The 16,171-nt window shown below is 37.0% G+C and overlaps 1 protein-coding gene across 4 annotated transcripts in view; it reads left to right on the top strand.

Moving 5' to 3' along the window:
• Positions 1-16,171, top strand: part of FNDC3A (fibronectin type III domain containing 3A) — a 197,212-nt gene that overhangs the window by 151,979 nt on the left and 29,062 nt on the right. For all 4 annotated transcript variants that reach the window (XM_017535917.2, XM_017535918.2, XM_017535920.2 and 1 more), the window contains 6 exons: positions 2,708-2,767; positions 4,155-4,293; positions 7,872-7,925; positions 10,281-10,405; positions 11,500-11,674; positions 14,679-14,765. In XM_017535917.2, coding sequence (XP_017391406.1) covers positions 2,708-2,767; positions 4,155-4,293; positions 7,872-7,925; positions 10,281-10,405; positions 11,500-11,674; positions 14,679-14,765 — 640 coding nt within the window. The remainder of the gene's footprint in view (positions 1-2,707; positions 2,768-4,154; positions 4,294-7,871; positions 7,926-10,280; positions 10,406-11,499; positions 11,675-14,678; positions 14,766-16,171) is intronic.

Raw genomic sequence — 16,171 nt, 5'->3', positions numbered from 1 at the left:
TTCTTTCTTTCTTTCTTTCTTTCTTTCTTTCTTTCTTTCTTTCTTTCTTTTCTTTCTTTCTTTCTTTTCCTCTCTCTTTCTCTTTCTCTTTCTTTCTTTCAATACAGAGTTTCACTCTTGTTCCCCAGACTGGAGTGCAGTGGCACAATCTTGGCTTACTGCAACCTCTGCCCCCCAGGTTCAAGCGATTCTCCTGTCTGAGCCTCCCAAGTAGCTGGGATTACAGGCGCCCACCACCGCGCCCAGCTAATTTTTTGTATTTTTAATAGTGGCAGGGTTTCACCATGTTGGGCAGGCTGGTCTTGAACCCCTGACCTCAGGTGATCTGCCCACCTTAGTCCCCCAAAGTTTATCTTTGTCTCACTGGGTTATTTCAAAAGACCTGTCTTCATGTTCTGAAATTCTTTTTTCAGCTATATCTAGCCTCTTGTTGATGCTTTCAAATGTGTTTTGTATTTCATTTAATGAATTCTTCAGTTCCAGAATTTTTGTTTGGTTCTTTCTTATGATTATATGTTTCTTCGGGATATTTCTTACTCATATTCTAAATTGTTTTTTGGATTTATTTCTATTGCTTTTCTGTTTTTTCTTATATTTCAGCTGAGCTTTAGTATCATTATTCAAATTTATCTGGGATTTCATAAATTTTTCTTTTTTATTGGAATCTGTTGCTGGAAGATTATTTTGTTTTTTTGGAGGTATCATATTGCCTTGCTTTTTCATATTTCTTGTGTCCTTATGTCATTATTCATGCATCTGGTATAAGTCACTTCTTTCCATTTTTTGAGTTTGCTTTCATAGGGGAAGACTTTTTCCTGAAGATGCATCTATAGTGTTGGTTAGGTAGAGCACTTTGGCTTTGATTCAGGATGCATGCAGGAGTTTAGTCGTCATATAACTCCTTCTGCTATAAGCGGTGTTATTGGTGTCTGTGATTTCCACAGTGGCTTAAGGTGCAGTTGTTAGTGGAGGCTGTAGTGAAGTTTTGCTGGGGATGAGGATATGAGGTAGGTCTGTCCTTGGGCCTCAGTGGTGGCAGGAGTAGGCTCAAGCGTGCCTGCCCTTGGGCCCCCAAATGGTGTACATGAGCACCAGTGTTAGCAGATCTAGGCAGGCTGATTCTTGGGCCTCCAGGCAGCTTGCTCAGGTGCTAGTAGTGGCACCTGTGGGTCAGGCAGGTGGGCAGGTGGGTTCTTGGGCCTCTGGGAAGCAGATATGGCTTGAGTGATGGCATTAGCCATGGCAGGACTAACCTCTGGGTTCCAAGCAGCCCATGCTGATGTTGGTGGTGACTATGACAGGCTGGACAAGCCAGTCCCCAGGCCCACAGGTGGATGGATGCAGATGGTTGCCTGCTGTGGTGGTTAAAGGCAGGTTGGGTGGGCTCAATCTCAGGCCATCAGGAGTAGTGCTTAGGTGGCACAGGTGATGGACTGGGCTGGGTAGTCCCCAGACCTCCCAGACAGTACACTGAAACACGGGGGTGGGATACAGAGCCAGGACCTCTCTTCAGGCCCTCCAGTGGTGTTTGTAGGTGCTAACTGTGTTGGCAGGGTAGGTATGACCCCCGGGCCCAAGGAAGAATGCTGAGGTGGAGCCGCAGTGGCTCTGCTGCAGACCTGCTACCAGGGAGGGCTTTTAGTAGCAGCAGCTGTATGCAGGCAGCTAGGGAATACCCACTTTAGTGCTTTAACCACAGCTGCAGTTGCTGCAGGCAGGAAGTTTGTCCTTGCAGTGCATGAAGATGTGCAGCAGCTTCACTGCTGAGGGCACCAGGATCTTTGCCAATGGCTCAAGCTTCAGTCCTGAAAGCAGCAGCCAGTCACAGTGGTGGCCTGTGGGTAGGAAATGTCAGTGGGGCTCCAGAGAAGTGGAGATGTGGAGGCTGTAGGGCCCGTGGTCGGGATGCAGTATGTTGGGGGTTGTGCTCTCAATTAAGATACCTTACTCTAGCTGCTTAGGGCTTGAGAGGTGTATAGGACCCAACATGAGCTCCCTCTCTTGAGCAATGCCTTGCACAAATCCATGAAGCTCCCTATGTTAGCTGCAGCCCACAGGGGTCTAGGGTGTTTCTCATGACTAGAATACAGGTGGGAAGGTGGACCACTTGGGGTCACTCACTTACCCTTTCCCCACACTGGAGAACCTTTCTAGGCTCCCAGATGACTGTAGCCGAATAGCTTTACTTCCCTCTCCTTCCTTGTTTTACATGTTTTCAGTCACTCCTGTTAATTCCATTGTTCTCTCATAGGTGATCTGTTCAGAGTGTAACATTTTAAATGAAGTTCCACATTATTTTCTAATAAAATAAAATAGTGGTAGACTATAAAAATTTGGCAATTTTGCTTTTGGCAATACATGTTTTATTCATTATTTTAACCATGTGCAAAATGTATTTTTAAATAATTGGTAATAGTTTTGTTTCTTCAGTAAGTTAAATGCCTTCCTTAACTGCACTCCAAAAAAAGAGTCTGGTTTACACAGCTGATTCACTTAGCACCACTTTCTGTTTTAAAGTAGTATTTAGGTACACACGTAAGTTTGGCACATATCCTAACTGCAAAACCCCATATTAGTGGAATCTGAATATGGTTATAGTTGGTAAAGAAAGAAGTAGTTTCATAAAATACTTCATAATTTATGTAATATACGTCTTTTGAAAATGCTTTATTTACCAGACATTAAAATATTACCCTTTTTTCTCCAGAGGAGAAGAAACAAATATCACTTTAAATGATCTCAAGCCAGCCACGGATTACCATGCAAAGTAAGGAATTCCTACAGATTGCTTTTATATGGTACAGCATAGGGTTTGTTTTTTTTTTTAATAATTATTTTCTTAAAAATCTAGAATATATTTTAAACATTGATTTCAGATTAAAAACAGAGTTTATAGGCTGGGCGCAGTGGCTCACACCTGTGATCCCAGCACTTTGGGTGGCCAAGACAGGATTTCTTGAGCCTGGGAGTTAGAAACCAGTCTGAGCAACATAGTGAGACCCCATCTCTACAAAAAATCCAAAATGTAGCCAGGCATTGTGGTGCAGGCCTGTGGAATCGAGGTAGGAGGATTGCTTGAGCCCAGGAAGTTAAGACTGCAGTGAGCCATGATCATGCCATTATATTCCAGCCTGGCTGCAGAGTGAGCCCTTGTCTAAAAAAACAAAACAAGCAAAAAAAAAAAAAAACTTCAGACTTCAATTTTCTATTGTGAAAATTATCAAAATTTTTCAAAAAACAAAAACATTTAACTCATGTTACAGTGAAGGACTAATCATCCTGTTTGTAGACTTTTGAGTTTGGGATGAATCTGTAGAATATGTCTGTAGAATCTAGTTTGGCACTGGAAACTTGTCCCAGCTTTTGGAATTTTTATAAAATAATTATAAATAGTATTTGGTTTACACATTTATTTTTACTACATCCTGTTTTAAGAAGAGTTCAGGATATTAAGACTCTAGAATTTCACAACATTTAATAGGAAGAACTTAGATAATGTTTTACTCTGTGCAGTTTTTCTAGTGTAATTTACTAAAATTTCATACATTCTAGGGTTTATCCAGCTGAAGCCTAATATAACACATTTAGTTAATTACCCCCATTTTTTTAAAAAAGCATATGTGGTTGGGATTATTTCTGTTAAACTACTTAGTGTTCAAGTGTACTTCCTATGGATAAACTCAAAGTTTTGTCTAACCTAATCTTTTTCAGACTGTAGACTGCAGTCATATTGAATTATTAATTTAATTCTGTGGGTTATATTCAGCATTGTTTTTTAAAAAAAAAAAAAAGAAATAGAATCAAATAGGATAGAAAGCATCAGTGTATTCCCCATAGTTGATAATGTTGTTTCAGGAAACTTGTTTCAGGAAATTTTTTTGCATATATGTGTGTAAATACATATATGCACACTCACATATCACAATTTTTAATTATTTCTTTGGGTTGCAGTAAAAAAAAAAAAAAAAAAAAAAAAAACCTTTTTTTTTTTTTTTTTTTTTTTTTTGAGAGTCACCTTTTACTTCTGATAGTCGTATTTTCTTGATAGACCTTTTAGTGGACTGCTTCCTAATTTGCAAGTACTTAAAGGTGATACTTTTGAAAATAGGATACAGTGATTCTGAAAGTTAAAATTACTCATTTTATCACCATAGAGTCCAGGCAGAATATAATTCTATAAAGGGAACCCCTTCAGAAGCTGAAATCTTCACCACCTTGAGCTGTGAACCTGATATACCTAATCCACCAAGGATAGCCAATCGGACCAAAAATTCCCTCACTTTGCAGTGGAAGGTAAGAATATTCTGTAGGGTGTTTCCAACTGGACATGTGTTTCATTTCCCTAGTAGTATTAAGTTTCAGTTGTTTCTGGAGACAGAGAGCTCTAATTTGTTCCTCCTCTTTACGTATAGGACACAAATGCCTATTTAATGTATGTGAAAATAACACTTTTAGTGTTTTTTTTTACTAAATGTAAATATAGTAAAAAAAGGATGGATTTATAATTAACAGTCCTTATTATATTGCACATGTGATGACATTGAGATTCACCACAGTAATTTTTAACCCATTTCTGCTTTTTGTAAGATTTTGTCATGATGCCTTTATATTCTGAGTTTTATTCTAAAATCATATTTATAAGAACTAGACTCATAAATCAATATGCTGCCCAAAAGGAGGAATCAAGTTATTCTCAATAGAAAAGTATATATTTCAATTCATAAATGTTTGGTCCCAGCTACACAAGAAGATACAATGAAGTAGACAGATACCATACATAGAATTAGTCATTCAGATACCACAGACAACTTTGTCATTATGTGATTTTCTGAAATAGTGTGGTCTTGGTGAATTTCTGAAAAAATTAAATGCAGTCTTTCACAAATTGCACATTTACTGCATTTTGAGAAACTCAGTGTCTGTTAAAACCATACAAAAAATAATTTATAAAATGGGATTTGGTTTTTCAACTCTGATAGACATTCAAAAGTCCTAAAGGAAGAAAACAATTCCCCATTGTACTGATTGTCCCTATTCTGCAGGGCGATTAGTGCTCTTGATCTTCACCCCATAACCACCAGACCCTCCCCCCTCCTGCATTATTGTGATCAGGTCAAAAATAGCCCCCACAAAATTTCAAAACATCCCTTAGAATGGGGTACCACTCGGCCGGGCGCGGTGGCTCAAGCCTGTAATCCCAGCACTTTGGGAGGCCGAGGCGGGTGGATCACGAGGTCAAGAGATCGAGACCATCCTGGTCAACATGGTGAAACCCCGTCTCTACTAAAAATACAAAACATTAGCTGGGCATGGTGGTGCGTGCCTGTAATCCCAGCTACTCGGGAGGCTGAGGCAGGAGAATTGCCTGAACCCAGGAGGCGGATGTTGCAGTGAGCCGAGATCCCGCCATTGCATTCCAGCATGGGTAACAAGAGTGAAACTCCGTCTCAAAAAAAAAAAAAAAAAAAAGAGTGGGGTACCACTCCTGTTAGCTTTTGATTGTAGTGAGATGTAACTCTTCCCCTTGATTTAATCATCTGTCCTTGCTTCCAGAGCAAGCTCAGGGCTACCTTTACTTCTGAAAGCTTTTAAAAATGTAAGACCTACTACTTGCTCTGTAGCTTGTTAGTTTCTAGTTCTGGTGGGGATATTGGATACTTTTGTAATGAAAAAGTGCTATTAACACATGTAAGTCAAAAAGATTTGTATATATACATATATTCATATGTGATAACAAAAAAAAGTATGACTAATTTTATTTTATGTCACTTACAGTAGTATTTTATTTGTGAATATGCTCAGACCCTTTCCTTTGGTAACACAGTTGGGGTAGCAGCCCATTCTTCTTTATATAGGTTAGGATTTCTAAAATAATTAAAATACAATTTTGAAATGTCTGCCTTTAATAATATTCTAATATCCCTATACAAGATGTAGGCAGTGGTACCTCAGATTACCCACACAGGTTGCCCAGGCTTGAACCTTTCTAGAAATGGCCCTATATACACACACAATAATCAATATGGTTGGAAAAAGATATTGTCACTGCTTTTGAAGGATAGTTTTATATACCTCAGAGTCAGAAGGATTAAACAAGTAACACCTGAATAGCTCATAGTATAATGCCTGGAAAATAATAAGCATAACAACTATTGTTATTTAATATTAAAAATGAAGAAAAGTCACTATGAGTAGTTTAGTGACTTGAATATTGGTTTTTTGACTCTGCTACCTTACCTAATCTATAAAAGCATTCCTGTGGGGGTTAACGTGGGAGGTAGCAGTTGAGAGAGGTATCTTATTAACTGACATTATTTAGAATTGCCAGTACATAGTGATGACAAAAAGCTGACTAAAATTTGTCTTTTTCTGTCTTATTGCCAGTCCCCAGACAGACAATCTGAGCCCCTATAGTACTGCTGGGTAGGAACACTGATTTTGCGGGTGGATAGAATGAATTCAGTTCTGCTCTACTTTTAATGACTATGTGATCTAGGATGATTTATTTGGTTCTTTGGAGCCCGCATTTCCTCTTTTGTAAAGTTCAGATAATAGTACTTCATAGAGTTGCTCTGAGGACTAAATGAGATAAGGTAAAACACTTTACACTTAAGTTTCCCCTCTAACTTGGAAAACAGCTGGAGGATAACTCTCAGGTTAAGACAGACATTTTAATAATCTCACTAGTAAAAAAAGAAAAGAAAAATTAAGTAAATGTGAGAGACTCAGCAACTAGACTAGAGCAATCGGGAGTCATTAACACTTGGAAAATATCTTTTTATAACCCTAGCTTCCTGCTGAGACTTTTGGTCTCTCTCTGCTTTGGATTCTCTTCCTCTACAGGATAAGAGTTGGAGTTTCTCAAAGATTCTTTCTCTCCTCCTTCACATTATATTTATTTTAACTGCCACTGCTTTCCCCGTCAGTGAGATATTACTCTACCTTACAAGCAAATTCTGGCCATGCTAACCAGTTTAAGATTATGATTAAAAAAAAAAAAATTAATGTAAGATCTGTATTAGTGTTTAACAAATAATTTAGACCTCCATGTTCCTCTGTATTAAAAACTTAATGATCCTTGATTCCCATTTACATAGTTAACAATATTATATACAAACTGGATACAGTACAAAAAACATCATTTCAAAAATTAAAATTGTTTAATTTTGACCAGAGGAGTCTTAAAGTCAATTGTCTGCAAATATATGGAGTTATAATAAGAATAGGGGTGATCATTTGTTCTGCAAAGAGGAAATGGGCTGAAATTATAGAAAGAAAATTCAGGTGGAAGTAAGGTTGAAATTTTTTATTTTTAGAGTGTTAAATACTGAAATAAAATGCCAAGGGAGACTGCATTCTTTTACACCTAAAATATTAACAGATTGCCAAGCCAGCAGTCTCGGGTACCAGCACAATGAGTCTAGAAACAAGGACCCAGACTGCCCTCCCAGAGCTCCTTTCAGCACCCTGGTTCTTCACTCCACCTTGGTTGTATTGGTATTTTATACAATATTCCATTTATTTTGTAAGGTGAGTTTTAATAACAATGACAGGCTCAATCCTAAACCTTCTAGAAGAAAAGCAAAATGGCTTTCTTAAAGACTTTAAAGTCAAGATATTAATGGTTCTTGCTAGAAGGGATTGTTCAGTGTTCAGAAAGACTTAAGTAGCTTCTTTGTTTTATTTCCTTAAGTTTGAAAAGATTAAAGGGTATACAATACATATATTTTTATATTTTTTCATGAACATTTTCCCAGGACCAAGTCACAGAGAACATCTGCCACATAAACTAGATCCTTAGATTAGATCATCACAGTATCATTTATGAATGTACTAATTTGTTTTCATTTTTTTTTTGGCGTTGGTTTTAGGCACCTAGTGACAATGGTTCTAAAATCCAAAACTTTGTATTAGAATGGGATGAAGTAAGTAAAATTTAATCTTTTTAAATGGTTAACATTATGTGCATATCTTCAGGCAGAAATAACATTTTTGTTTGTTTTAATCATTAAGTATATTCTTCTTTGTTTTAATCATTAAATATATGAATGATTTTGTGTGGTGCATGAGTGGATCGATGGTGTTTTTAGAAAACATTCCTAACTTAACTTACCTATTTTCAACTGAATCACCATCAAAACTATTACTTAGGTAACTACCTTGATGAAGGAACTTTTTTTTTTCACATCACATTTAAAGACAAGTGTATTCTTTTCCTATGGCTGCTGTAGCAAATTACCCCAAGCCTGATATTAAAACAACACATTACTCTCTTACTGTTCTTGAGGCGAGAAATCCAAAATGAGTTTCTCTAGGACAAAATGAAGGTGTCAGCATGGCCAGGCTTTCTCTAGGGAAACAGGAGAATCTATTTCCTTGCCTTGACCAGCTTCTGTAGACTGTTCTCATTATTTGGTTTGTGACTATATCACATTGCCTTTTCTCCCCCTGCTTCCATCATCACATCACCTTCTTCCTCCTCTGTCTTCAAATCTCCCTTTGCTTCCTTTTCTAAGAACACTTATGATTCCATTTGGGTTCTATTCATATAATCCAAGATAATCTCCCATCTCAAGATTCTTGGTCACATTGTATTGCCCCTTCTACCATATAAGGTCATATTCATAGGTTCATGGGACTAGGACCTTGATATCCTTGGGGGCCATTCTTCAGCCAACCACAGCAAGCATGCTGGACTTCATTATTTAGTATAATCTTTTGGCTTCCTTGGGCCACACAAAATACTAGATTTGTGCAAAAGTAGTTGCTGTTTATGCCTTTGAAAGTAATGGCAAAAACAGCAGTTACTTTTGCACCAACTAACACTAACACTGACAATAGCTAATAAGCTTTTTAAAAATCGCAAAAATATCTCATAATGTTTTAAGAAAGTTAACAAATTTGTGTTGGGCCACATTCATAGCTGTCCTGGGCTACATGTGGCCCTTGGGCCGCAGGTTGGACAAGCTTGATTTAGTATATTGTTTTTATAATCAGTTACCATGGTCTCTCCTGCCCTGTGGCTTGTACCAAGCTAAGAAGAGGGGCCAGAGGGAGTGGAAGAAATTCCATTGATAAGTTTGGAATTCGGAGTAGATTAAAAGAATAACAAAGCACAACCAAGTAGATTTTATTCCAGAAATTCTAAGATAATTTAGAATTAGAAAATCTATTAACATACCACATTAATTTAGAAGAAAAACTATGTTATCTTGGTAAATTAAGGGAGGGTATTTGATAAAAATTAGCATTCATTTTAGATAAAACTCAAAGCAAATTAGGAATAGAAAGGTAATTTCTTATTTGATAGTTATTTTTGTACCATCACTAAACAAATAAAGGCATTTCTATGCAAAGCTGAAATAAGTCAAGATTGCCAATTATCCCTGCCTTTATTTAACATTATTTCAGAAGTTACACTTAAGGCAGTATGACTTGAAACCAAAGCAAAAAGTACAGTCATGGTGTCTGGGCTGGGGGGCAAAACTGTCATTATTTAGAGATGATATGATTTTCTATTTAGACAACTCAGTAGAATCAACTAAATGGCATTAGAACTAAAAAGAGCATTCAGTAAAGCAGTCAAGTACCGTCTACAGTTTTCTTTGAAGCAGAAGTCACCCTGATCACCCTTTATCTCTAGCAACACAATAAAGAAAAATCGGTGGCAAATGAGAAACTTACCTATTTTATTTAGCCTCCTAAATTTCTAAAACTTTTTGGCTGTCCTAACTTTTCTCTCTCCTTCTTATTACCTGTAATTGGGCTGTGCTCTCTACTAGAACTTTTTCATTGTTAATCTAAGCAGTAGAAACTCTAAAAGTTTTATTTTAAAGAAGCTATCATCTATCTAGTTGGAAGTTTGGGCATGGGTAGGGACCTTTTCTTAAAACCATTTGCTTAGAGCTTTCCATAGGTTGAAGAAAGCTGCCAATCAACCCTATCAAAGATCATCACCCCATTTCTACCACTGGTAGTCTTCTGTGGAGATTATAGAATCCATACCTGAAGAGTTTCCTTTATTAAAGCCAGAGATTTAACATTGGCTAAAAGATGGTACTTAATTCAAGAAGCTATGCAAAGATACTTGCTATCTGGTGTTTGAATTCTGCATTTAATGAACTATAGCATATAAAAGATATGCTGTATCTCAGCCTTCTCTTGAGATCCATGACCTTCAGTATATACTTGCTAATATGTAACTATCAAGAAGGAATTGATGTGGATTTATTTTTTTACAGTAATGTACATGATATATAATAATCAGCCATTTCTTATAGGGAAAAGGAAATGGAGAATTTTATCAATGTTACATGGGCTCACAGAAACAATTTAAAATTACTAAACTGTCACCAGCAATGGGCTGTAAATTCAGACTATCGGCCAGAAATGACTATGGTACAAGGTAAGGTATATTTTATAAAAAAATGTCAATACTTTTAGATTATCGAATTAACTTCAATTGTATAACTATTCACTGTCCAAATTATCTATTAAAAATTCTGCTTAGTTTATCTCTTTGTTGATATAGTTAAGACGTGTTACCAGTCTAGCAAAAGCTGTAAGAGAGTACCTTACATAGGAACTATAGGAAAGATTAAACTTACAACTTTACCAAGGTTTTTAAATATATGTTAGATTTTTATATGTGACCAAGAGATTTTTTTTGTTGTTGTTCCTCAGCAGATGTGATCTCAATATTTTGTTTAAAGTCAGGTGAATTTTAAGAACATCTAAAATACCTAATTTAAATAGAAAGCCAAGTGTCTTTCAAGAGTCATGTTTAAATTATTTTTATTCTAGAGATAGCTCTGCTCACCTTTATAGGGACAGGTTGGTTTAATTATACAACCAGGAACTTACATTTTCTATTTTATATAAATGGCATTATTTGAATTTAAAAGTTAAAACATTTACACACCAATACAAGAGTGTTATTGTTTCCATAAGGTAATGTGTATATTTTTTCATTGACTGGATAAATTATGATATAAAGGCTTAAAAATCTGAACAAAACTGCTGTTTTTTTTTTAAGACAACCTCACTCTGTCACACAGGCTAGTAGGCAGTGGTGCAATCTCAGCTAACTGCAATCTTCACCTCCCAGGTCAAGTGATTCTCCTGTCTCGGCCTCCTAAGTAGCTGGGACTATAGGCACGTGCCACCACGCCCAGCTAATTTTTTTTTTAGTGAGGATGGGGTTTTACCTTGTTGGCCACGATAGTCTCAATCTCTTGACTTCGTGATCCGCCCACCTCGGCCTCCCAAAGTGCTGGGATTACAGACATGAGCCAACGCACCCAAAACTGCATTTTTAAAAGAACACTAATTCACTGTTTGGTATCTTTCATAAAGAGATCAAACCCAAGATATATTATTTGTATTATAATTCGTTATCAAAAATTGTCTTTTTCAAAAAAAATTACATCTGTCACAAACTTATTCTTTCACTGTAAAAATAACTTTTTCATGCCTTTAAAAAACCATTTGTTTCAACAGTGGTTTTAGTGAAGAAGTCTTATATTACACTTCAGGCTGTGCTCCTTCTATGCCAGCAAGTCCTGTATTAACTAAGGCTGGAGTTACTTGGTTATCCTTACAATGGAGTAAACCCTCAGGAACACCATCAGATGAAGGAATTTCTTACATTTTAGAGATGGAGGAAGAAACTTCAGTAAGTACAAATACAGATTTTAAATAGTGTATTTAAAACATTTTCAGCTTAAGGAGATTTGGAACTGAGATGATGGGGTTTTCTAAATATACAATCATGTCATCTGTAAACAGAGACAATTTGACTTCCTCTCTTCCTATTTTATTACCCTTTATTTATTTCTCTTGCCTGATTGCCCTGGCCAGAACTTCCAATACTATGTTGAATAGGAGTGGTCAGAGAAGTCATCCTTGTCTTGTACCAATTTTCAAAGGGAATGCTTCCAGCTTTTGGCCATTCAGTATGATATTGGCTGTGGGTTCATCAAAAATAGCTCTTACTATTTTGAGATACATTTCACCAATAACTAGTTTTAGAGTTTTTAGCATGAAGCGGTGTTGAATTTTATCAAAGGACTTTTCTGCATCTATTGAGATAATCGTGATTTTCTGTTTCACTGATCCTGTTTATGTGATGGATTACATTTATTGATTTGTGCATGTTGAACCAGGCTTGCATCCCAGGGATGAAGCCTACTTGATTTTGGTGGATAAGCTTTCTGATGTGCTGCTGGATTCAGTTTGCCAGTATTTTATTGAGGATTTTCACATTGATATTCATCAGGGATATTGGCCTGAAATTATTTTTTTGTTGTGTCTCTGCCAGGTTTTGGTATCAGGATGATGCTGGCCTCATAAAATGAGTTAGGGAGGAGTCCCTCTTTTTCTGTTGTTTGGAATAGTTTCAGAAGGAGTGGTACCAGCTCCTCTTTGTACCTCTGGTATTATTCAGCTGTGAATCTGTCTGATCCTGGGCTTTTTTTGGTTGGTAGGCTATACTGGAAACCATAATTCTCAGCAAACTAACACAGGAACAGAAAACCAAACACCGCATGTTCTCACTCATAAGTGGGAGCTGAACAATGAGAACACATGGACACAGAGAAGGGAACATCACACACTGGGGCCTGTTGAGGCGGTGGTGTAGGGGAGGGATAGCATTAGGAAAAATACCTAATGTAGATGATGGGTTGATGGGTGCAGCAAACCACCGTGGCATGTGTATACCTATGTAACAAACCTGCACATTCTTCACATGTATTCCAGAACTTGAAGTATAATTTTTTAAAGATCAGAAAAATAACATTTTAGTATGGCATTAATCCTAATACAATAAACATTGCCACAGTAGTTAGCTCATTTCCCAGTCCTTTGAAGCCTTGGTTTGTTATTGTTTGGGAGAGGTTGGGCATGATGGAGAACGCAGTCTTTTTTTTTTTTTTTTTTTTTTTTTTGAGACAGGGTCTTGCTCTGTGCCCAGGCTGGAGTGCAGTGGCACAATCTTGTTTCACTTCAGCCTTGAACCTTGAACTCCTGGGCTCAGGCAGTCCTTTCACCTCAGCCGCCCAAGTAGCTGGTACTACAGGCATGTGCCACCATGCCTGGCTAATTTTATTTTTGTAGAGACAGAGTTTCGCTGTGTTGCCTAGGCTGGTCTCAAATTCCTGGGCTCAAGTGGTCCTCCCACCTCAACTTCCCAAAGTGCTGAGATTACAAACAAGCCACTGTGCCTATCCTGAAAACTCAGTCTTTTGTTTTGATGTGAAAGGGGTTTTGTTTTGTTTGTGTGTGTGTAAGTGTATGTCTGTCTGTGCTTTGGAGACACATAGGCTACACTTTAACTAAATCTGTTTTAGGGGAACTAGGGAGAGGGGAAGATCACCACAGCCTTCTTGACTAAGAAGCTTTAAAAGATGAGAAAATATTGTGTCTGCCTTTCTCCAACTGTATTTACACACTGCTTGCCAAAGCGTCGCAGAAGATTTTTTTTAAAAGTCTCCCATGTAGTGCAGCCTGAATCTAGTTACCCATCATTTACATCCTATTTGCTAGAGCCTAGCTGACTAGGAGTTAAGGTGTATTCCATTATTAGATCTATATATAGTTCATAGATTTTCAGTGCTACTTTGAAGGAATAGGGTCAAAAATAGCATCGGTTCACCCCCTAAGTATATACCTAAGAGAATTGAAAGCACATGTTCATACAAAAATTGTACACAAATGTGCATAGCAGTCTTAATCATAATAGTCAAAAAGTGGAAACAACCCAAATGTCCATCAGCAGCACATAGATGGAAAAAAAAAATGTGGTATATCCATACAATGGAATATTTTCAGCCATAAAAAGAGTACCAATATATGCCACAACATGAGTCAACCTTGAAAACATTATGCTAAATAAAGAACCCAGTTATAAAAGACCACATATTATATGATTCCATTTATGTGGATATAGACAAATCCATAGAGACAGGAAGTATGTTAGTAGATAGAAGGAGGTGGGTTATGACTGCTACCCAAGAAAGGACAGGCCTTTTCTGAAATTAGAAATTAGGTGAGGATTGCACAACTTTGTGAATATACTATAAGCCATTAGATTTTATACTTTCAAATGGTGAATTTTACATTATATGAACTGTATCTCAATTTTTTTAATTTAAAAAATGATTACATTCGGGAAGTTTGTAAAGCATTGTCACTGGTGCTGGAAATAGCAATCCCAAACCTAAGTGACACATCCTCACCTACCAGCACAACTAACCCTTAACTTATTTACTTAAACAACTGTGTGTTTAGGGCAAGTTAAATATGTTAACTACTTGCAGTTCTGTTCAGCTCTTGCACAATATCTCTGGGAAATCCCTGTTTGTGGGATAGCTTATTGATGGCAAAGTTACCATTGGCTCCAACTCTGACATCTCTTCCCTCAACACAAAGATCTTCTCTTGGCTACTATATTTACTGAGACTAAGTGGTCTGCTTCGTCTTTTACCAAATGTTCAATAAGCATTTCCAGGTCTACTCACTGAATACAGAAGTGTCAAGGTGAGGATTCCACTCAACAGAGCATTAGTCTTATTGCACATAGTAGAAGACGAGGAGAAACCTGGGTCTTTTCACATATTCATTATTGCCCATATTTCTATTGTTAGACATCAAATGAAGACTTTGTTTTCCTTTTCCAGGGATATGGTTTTAAACCTAAATATGATGGAGAAGATCTTGCTTACACAGTGAAAAATCTCAGACGTAGTACTAAGTATAAATTTAAGGTAAGCTTTGAAAACCCTTAAAAGATTTGTTCCTTGTTCCTATTCTTACTGGTGTAGTTGGGTTTTTTGTTTTCTGTTTGTTATTTGTTGTTGGTTTGTTTTTTGAGACAGGGTCTTACTCTGTCACCCAGGCTGCTACAATGGCATGATCACGACTCACTGCAGCCATGACCTCCTGGGCTCAAGTCATCTTCCTGCCTCAGCTTCCAAAGCAGCTGGGATCACAGGTGTGTGCCACCACACCTGGCTAACTTATTTTATAGAGACAAGGTTTTACCATGTTGCCCAGGCTGGTCTCAAACTTCTGGGCTCAAGTGATCTTCCTGCCTCCCAGAGTTCTGGGATTACAGACATGTGCCACTGCACCCAGCCTCTATCCCCTATTCTTACTGTTTTAGAGCCAAGTATATACTTCACTCCTCATTTAGATCTTAAATAACGTTGACCTTTTCTAGTGAGCTTTTTTTTTTTTACTTTCTTATTATATAGCGGTACTTCTCAAACTTTATATATTTAAAATAAGTAATTTATATGACTCTTATTTGCATAATGTGAACAGACTTCTTTTAAAATATGAATGTTAGAACATACTAAGGATATGCTTTGTTGGCAGGGATATCACAGAAAATAATGCATTTTTCTCAATGTATCATATCAAGTGGTATATAATTTCAATTTGTCTTATTACTGGTAGTCACTTGATAAAGCCTGTATCTACTATATTCTTCTCATATTTATAGTAACTGTAAAGTTATTCTTTTTTCTCTGTAATTAGTATTTTGTAAATACTATGTACTCTATGAGCATCTTGTTCCTCATCAAACTTTTATCCATAGTTTTAACACCTATTAATGATTCTTGCCTAAATCAAGTATTACTATGATTGATGATGCCAAGCAGTGATTTTTTAAATTTTGTCATTTTTTTCTGCATTCATAAGTTGGCATTATACTGTAAGGAAAGAAGGACTTTCTCTTCTTCCCATTTATATCAGTAGGTACTCATGGAAGTCTGTTCAATAGGTTATATTTTGTTACTTTGATTATTGTGAGGCTTAAATTGTCCCAGATTTGGGATCCCCTACATGCTGGCTTCTGAATCCTTTTGACATATCTCTCATCATTCTTTGAGCCCTTCCTACTGGGTACATGCTGCTGCCTCCACCCAACACATCTCTGTCCCCAGCACAAAGGCTTGCCTTACTCAGCTCACCTATTGGCCTTTGGACTGAATTATTTCACAGGGAGGATGGGGAGACAACCCGTCATTCTTGCTCAGTTGAGGCAAGCTTTGAAGATTGTTCTAGTGTGGAGACTCCTGAAATTCTTACTTTTCCTAGTATAGTATTATTCAAGGATACATTTTTGCTCTTTGAGTTGGTTATTTTTTTTTTTTTTTTTTTTTTT

Source organism: Cebus imitator, unplaced genomic scaffold (assembly GCF_001604975.1).
Source record: "Cebus imitator isolate Cc_AM_T3 unplaced genomic scaffold, Cebus_imitator-1.0 Scaffold94, whole genome shotgun sequence".
NCBI lineage: Eukaryota > Metazoa > Chordata > Mammalia > Primates > Cebidae > Cebus > Cebus imitator.
This window is presented reverse-complemented; position numbering and strand designations above follow the sequence as displayed.